Source organism: Vigna umbellata, chromosome 8 (assembly GCF_029865625.1).
Source record: "Vigna umbellata cultivar VRB3 chromosome 8, Vumbellata_1.0, whole genome shotgun sequence".
NCBI lineage: Eukaryota > Viridiplantae > Streptophyta > Magnoliopsida > Fabales > Fabaceae > Vigna > Vigna umbellata.
Genome location: NC_142172.1, coordinates 37001334 through 37008206, shown reverse-complemented (window position 1 = coordinate 37008206; position 6873 = coordinate 37001334). Strand labels below are relative to the sequence as shown.

Genomic DNA, 6873 nt, shown 5'->3' with positions numbered 1-6873 from the left:
AAAATATTATATTTAAATAAAGCAATTAATATATTTAAATTGATTTATGTAAATAAAGTATTTAAAAAATAAAACAAATAAAAATAATATCAATTCAACATCAATATTGCTAAAAATTTGGAAATGCTAGCTAAGTTTCTTAGTTTTAACATGTGAGGAGACAAGGCTCAGTGCACTACCTTATTAATCGAATGTTAATCCTTATATGAAATTAAATAGTTTTTTTTTTTTTTTAATTCAAACTTGTATATATGTTCAAAATAGACTTTATGTGCAAAACTTGAAAACCAAGGATGATTAATCTTATAATTTATTATAAAAAAAAATCATTAAATAACAATCAATTGTAAATATTAAAATAATTTGTTATTATATTAATTAAGTTAAATATTATTTTTGTGAATTAAAATTATTAATATTTAAAATAATTTTTATTATGAATAAAAAATTATAATTAATTTATGAATTAATTTTAAATTTTTTTTGAACATTAACTATTAAAAACTTCCCAGATTACGGTTTAAATTAGTTTTTAATTAAAGTTATAAACTAATTTAAAATTAATAATAATAAGTTTAGACTAATTTATAAGTTAATTATAATTTTTTATTAATAATACAAATTATTTGATACTAATAATTTTTAATTTATAAAATAGTATATAAATTAGTTAAAGCAATTAATCATCTTTTGTTTTTAAAATTAATTGTTATTGAATAATTTTCTTATAATGGATGTGTATTATGTTTGGAATTAATCTTTTGTATTTGTATTCCAAGTGACAAGGAAAACAATTCGAAAGTATGATGTGAAAATTACATATGAAGAAATAATTTAGAAATTAATAGATATTTATTCTGTTTAGGACTAAATCCAAGTGGTAATTATCAAATACTTACATTAGTGACATGTGATGTGATCAGGAATTAAAAATACAAGAAACATCACCTCATAATAAAACAGCTAACAAAAAAAGCGCAATCATTCAAGGAAATAAAAAAAAGTATACAAATCATTGAATAACAATTATTGTTTCATATGCGGATTCAGTCCATAGAAAGTTTGTTCAATCGAACAATTAATTTAGTACGATGAAAATATACGTGGTCACATATATAAAAGTAAATAAAATTCGTAACAAATAATTAGTATTTATGTTTGTGAATATTGAATATTTTAATAAAGTGAAATAGTAGATAATAAATAGTAGGTGAATATTATATTATTCATATATTTATAAATATTTATTATTAATAAAATTTTAAGTTTTATTTAAATTGTATTAAATTTAATTTAATTAAAATTAAAACTAATTTATATTTTATTATGTTAAGTTTAATTAAAATTAAAATTTATTTCACATTTAATTTAATTTGTATTATATTTTTTTAAAGTTTATTTAAATTTTATTTTAAAAAATTATAAAATATATCTTTTAAATATTCGTATATATTCATGAATACTCGTAGATTTTAAAATATTTATAAATATTTTTTAAATAGATATTAGTAACATATGAATTTTTTTTATTACTAATTAAATAGCGAGTAGGTAATATTTGAATGCGATCTAGATCTATTGACATGAAAGGAAAGTCAATGAATTTTGGATTATATATAAATTATTGGATGGTATAATCTGCATTAATGCTATCGTTGCTTTAGTGTTTTGTACTCGGTAATCAATAAAAGTGAATTGCTTTAGATGTTGCGTTTTAGGTAGAAGAAAGCCAAAAGTGTAGTGCTATATTTTCCGTTCCTGAAATAACATAATGCATGGCTACATGGAAATTGAATTTCTTTAATAAATTTAATAAAACATCTCAAACAGCTGGGGATCATTTTATTAAAGCACTGAATTATTTTTCCCATCCAGTTCGAAATTGAATGGGACAACATGAGTGGTACGTACAATTTATAAGGGGTCAGCTGTAGTCAGCCATATATTTCTTTTTATCATAATTCACCCACACATTGGACCATATATATCAATCAATCTCGACTATCATGGATGAGTCTTTTAAACTGATGCAACGTTTCAGCCCACATGAGATGTAAGCGAAACTCCGTAAGTGGTTAAACAATTTTCAAGTTAATAAGATGAATTGGAAAATAAATCCAAAGATAGGTTCTATTCTAACAAGGTTTCTACTTGACCAATAGACTTATTAAATAGTATGGTTTAACAACGTTCCTTAAGTCTCTTGATTCTGAATATCAAATTTATGTCTAAGAAACAATTTAAAAAATTTGATATTATATCATGTTACGATTAACTATAAATATAGAAAGCTTACAATCCATTTCAATTCTATAAATATAAATAATATTTTTTAACTCAATAACACTTAATCTTTTTTTCTTCCATCCTCCTCTTTGAAACCATTTTTAAAAACAAAATTCTAACAAATAAAACTCCAAAACAGAAAATAATACACTGGACGGACTTAGGAACATAACATATTAAGAAATAAAATCCAATTTAACTTTATAAAACTATCAACTATAAAATAAGATTTGTACCATTTATCTATATATATATATATATATTTGTCATAAAATGGTCATATTTTTAGTAGCACGACTTCGAACACTCACTTAATTTTGAATTTTAAATCAGAATAACGTGTTGGGGGTTTCAGAAATTCCTTGTCAACAAAACATGCCAGGAAAACGTGATCAGCAATTATATTTAAATAATGATACTTTGATAATATTTTCTTAACAATATTTTAACACTGTTATTCTGTGATTGGTTTAGATTGATATTTATGATTATTATTATTAATTATGGAATAATTTTGAATCAGAATAATACGTATTCAAAAATATGTTATTAAAGTATCATTATCACTCTCTACTTCAGCACACAACAAATAAATTAATGAAGAGAATAGTTATAGTTACGGTTAAGTAAACGTTCAATCAGTATACATTTGAAAATGATAATATATACATTTTTTTGCTGCTCCAGTATCCATCAAGATGTGCATTCTGAAGTCATAGTCTAGTCAGGAATAAATTTTGAGTAGATTCTGTGGGAATTTAATAAAGAACATGATACCGCATCAAATGCAATGAGAATCACATTCAACAAGCTCATCAGCTATATTTTGAGCTTCTGAATCACATATAGTCATTCGCTAATGGCTAAAGCTATGGAGCAACAGAAAAGAGCTTCTCATGTGTTCGTGTACAGAGAGTTAAAGCCACACCTGTTCATGGTTATAGTCCAGGTGGGATATACCTTCTTGTATTTCATCACCGAAGCCTCCTTCAATCATGGGATGAGTCCTCATGTCTATGTAACATATCGCCATATTGTGGCCACGGTTGTGATGTTCCCTTTTGCATACTTTCTGGAGAGGTACATGTATACACTTCTCTTCAACAGTTCATTGCACTTCCATCACTATGCTTGACTTGTTTCATGGAAGCTTAATGCTTGTTTATCAATTCTGGTAGCACTTTTTCATATCAAATTTTTCATTTGCATTCCTGATCAATTTCAATTTATGCTATATGATCTATAACTTTTTTCATGTATGTGACTATATGTGTTTTCCTGCAGAGATGCTAGACCGAAGCTGACATTTGCTCTTCTCATGGAAATTTTTTTGCTTTCTCTGTTAGGGTAAGGACCATGCATGCTGCTTCTAACATCTAATCATAGGGCAGAGTGGAACTTTATTTGTCTAACATGAAAATTTTCAGGGTTAGTGTAACCCTTAACATGTACTTTGCAAGCCTTAACTACACAAATCCGACCTTTGTTGCTTCCATGGTCAACACCATAGCTTCCCTTACCTTCATTATTGCTGTAGCAATCAGGTTTGCTTAATTCTTCATCGAGGTGAATTTAGAGTTATTAAACAAAGCCTATAATATATTTATGTAATCCTTAGAAGAGTTGAATTATATGTAGGTTTGAGGTTGTTGATGTTTGGAATCCTCGTGGTATTGCAAAAGTTATTGGGACCATGATCTCCTTAGCTGGTGTTTTGATTATGACACTGTACAAAGGACCCGTCATCAAAAATTTATGGCGTCCTCTAATCCACATTCCACGGAAAAGTGCTGCTATCAACGAAGACTGGTTAAAGGGTTCGATTCTTACAGTTTCAAGCTGTGTTGCATGGTCTTTATGGTACATTATGCAGGTTTTAACCTTAACTCAGTCAAAACGATTACAAGTTCTATGTATACATTTTTCACATGCATAAAGGAAGAACAGGCTTGAATATAAAAATACATAAGTAGTTGAAGTAGTTTGGTTTCTACTTTCTATTCTCATTGCTGATCTTGCTTGTAACTAGAAATTGTCGTGTTTTTTGTGGAATTCAGGCATCCACTTTGAAAAGATACCCTGCTCAACTCTCACTCACCACGTGGATGTGCTTTGTTGGAGCAGCACAATCAGCTGTTTTTACTGTTATAATAGAACACGACTCTTCTGCATGGACTATGGGGCTAAACATTGACTTGTGGTCCACAATATATGGTGTCAGTATATATAATATAATAAGCTGTTAAATGAAGTGTATAAAAATCTTTGTACCAACAAAAAGGAAGTACAAAATCCATACTTTTAACGATATCAATCATTGATGGCAGGGAGTTGTAGTTGCTGGCTTCATAATCTACATTCAACTATGGTGTACTGAGAAAAGAGGACCAGTTTTTGTCACAATGTTTAACCCTCTTTCTACTATATTGGTGGCAATTCTAGCCTACTTTGTCTTTGGTGAGAAACTTTATCTGGGCAGGTAATAACCGATGCCTCATAATTTCAATGTTTTTACTTTCAAAAATTACAAAAGAATGCAATTCTGCCAAAGCTGGTTTTAACATGATAATTTTTTTTCAAATTATATTACAAGATATCCCTACACTCATTAATATAAGTACTTTTGTTAAATCAAAAACACAAACCTTATCCTAAAAATAGGGAATATTTAGTTAATTGATCAATGTTTTTTCTTAATTAGCACTTTTTTTATTAGCATATAAGGATCTTGATCACATTAACACTCACCTAAGGTATAACATGCAGTATCTGAAATTTGTTTGTGATGAATGTTCAGCATCATAGGTTCACTCATTGTCATAATTGGTCTTTACTTCCTGTTATGGGGCAAAGAACGTGACCAAGCGGTTTGCATGAAGAGCACAGATAAGTCACAGTGCAGTGCTGCAGACCCAGAATGCAGAATGTAGTCAATTTAACAGGAAACGAAGAAGTGCGCCCAATTGGGAAGAGAACAGAACATATGTAAGTCATGAAGCTAGGTTTCTAAGTTCTTTTGGTCATACACTTTGCTGTAAAACCCACAAAATTTGTTGCTTTCCAATCCTCTGAAGTATTCCTTTTAAAAATCAGGTCGTGTTTGTGTTTGAAGTAAAAGTTTGTAGTATCACCGTGTGTTTGGAAATGTGCTTTGGTTTGATAAGAAAAAAATATTGTTTGACAATTTCTTTTTACAATACAATAATATTATATTGACATAATAAAAATAAATATTTAATGAATGTTATAATAAAATAATAATTTATGAAACTGCAAATCAGATATAAAACAAAAATAGAAATGTCAAAAGTACGATGAACCAACCTGAAAAACCATGTCCCTTTACAACAATATACAACTTATTTTTTATTTCTCTTTTAATAATTTTTTTATAATAATTTATGTCTCACTATTTTATTATTTTTTATATTAAAACAGACTAATCATGAATTAGTATATAAACTGTTGTAAAAAAAAGTTATTAAAAATACATTTTCCTTTTTTCTTTTAAGCGGTGGTAACTCATCATTCCATTCGGACGCCTAAGTACATTTTTATTAAATATTTTAAATTATTTTAATTTAACGTTAAAATAATTTATTGTTAATGTATAATCATTTTTCAAAAGAGATTATAAATAAAGAAGTGCACGTTTTTCTTTTTCTTTTTAGACGGATTACATGTGAAGGGATCCTCAAATAAATAAATAAATATTACTTTCTTTAATTTAAATGTATTTACCGTTCCAAAATCTTTTACTATGAAAAAGAATTGACATTTATTAGAAAAGTTTGTATAAGGGCCTAGTGCACAACCAAATTAAGCATGGAAAGATTTTCTTAATCTACATATTTTTCACAAGACCCCACAATGATATAAAGAGATATTGTAATAATGTGATATAGTACATATTTTTCACAAGACCCCCACAAAGATATTGTAATAATGTAATAAAGTATTAAAAAGGAATTGTCCACCTAAAATAAAAAATATATATAATAATTATCGATAAATAAAATTTTTTTATAATACTTTTTAATGATATAATTTTTTTAAGTTGTCAATAATCATTAATAATTAAAAATTGGTTAATAGTTAGGATGAAAATTTATTGATAAATATATGTTAATAAATATGTGATTGTGTTTTTTTATTTTCTTTTTTATTTTTCTTCTTTCTTCTTCACTCTTTCTCTCTTTTTTATTATTATTATTATTGTGGTTTTGACTTCTTCTCTCTTTCTCCTCTTCCTCTTCCCCCTCTTCTCCTTTTTCTCCTCTTTCTTTTATCCTTCTTCACCTTTGGAAATCACCTTATTGTGATCTTTACCATTATTCCAATACTCATTGTGGTTGTGTTCTTATCGCATCTTCACAACTTTGACTTCTCATTTTTTTTTCTTCTCTTCCTTCCCTTCTTTATCCTCTTTTTTTTTTTTTTTTTACCAATCTCTATTTAATGTAAAAAACTCTCATCATAATTGATGGAAAATTAAGTACTTTTTTTAGTGATGAATTATTAATGAAAAATATTGTCAGTATTAAAAATTATTTACACAAAAATATGACAAACAAATTTATTGGCAAT

General features: G+C 27.0%; 1 protein-coding gene across 2 annotated transcripts; it reads left to right on the top strand.

Annotated features, from left to right (window-relative positions):
• The first annotated feature begins 2999 nt into the window (after nucleotides 1–2999).
• Nucleotides 3000–5416, top strand: LOC124827186 (WAT1-related protein At5g07050-like). 2 transcript variants are annotated; one of them, XM_047300187.2, is made up of 7 exons: nucleotides 3000–3366; nucleotides 3571–3633; nucleotides 3714–3830; nucleotides 3925–4159; nucleotides 4344–4502; nucleotides 4614–4765; nucleotides 5084–5416. In XM_047300187.2, the coding sequence occupies exons 1-7, from the start codon at nucleotides 3146–3148 to the stop codon at nucleotides 5214–5216; spliced, it is 1080 nt and encodes a 359-aa protein (XP_047156143.1). In that variant the 5' UTR covers nucleotides 3000–3145; the 3' UTR covers nucleotides 5217–5416. The 2 variants fall into 2 exon arrangements, with proteins under 2 accessions (XP_047156143.1, XP_087953623.1); XM_088097497.1 differs by lacking the exon at nucleotides 3714–3830.
• Nucleotides 5417–6873: the final 1457 nt, after the last annotated feature.

What these genes read in the sequence shown, in the direction of transcription:
- LOC124827186 (XM_047300187.2), top strand. Translation starts at nt 3,146, where the DNA reads ATGGCTAAAGCTATGGAGCAACAGAAAAGAGCTTCTCATGTGTTCGTG. An exon ending in ATTATTGCTGTAGCAATCAG is followed by an intron (nt 3,831 to 3,924) that starts GTTTGCTTAATT and finishes AATTATATGTAG; the next exon opens with GTTTGAGGTTGTTGATGTTT. An exon ending in CTTTATGGTACATTATGCAG is followed by an intron (nt 4,160 to 4,343) that starts GTTTTAACCTTA and finishes TGTGGAATTCAG; the next exon opens with GCATCCACTTTGAAAAGATA.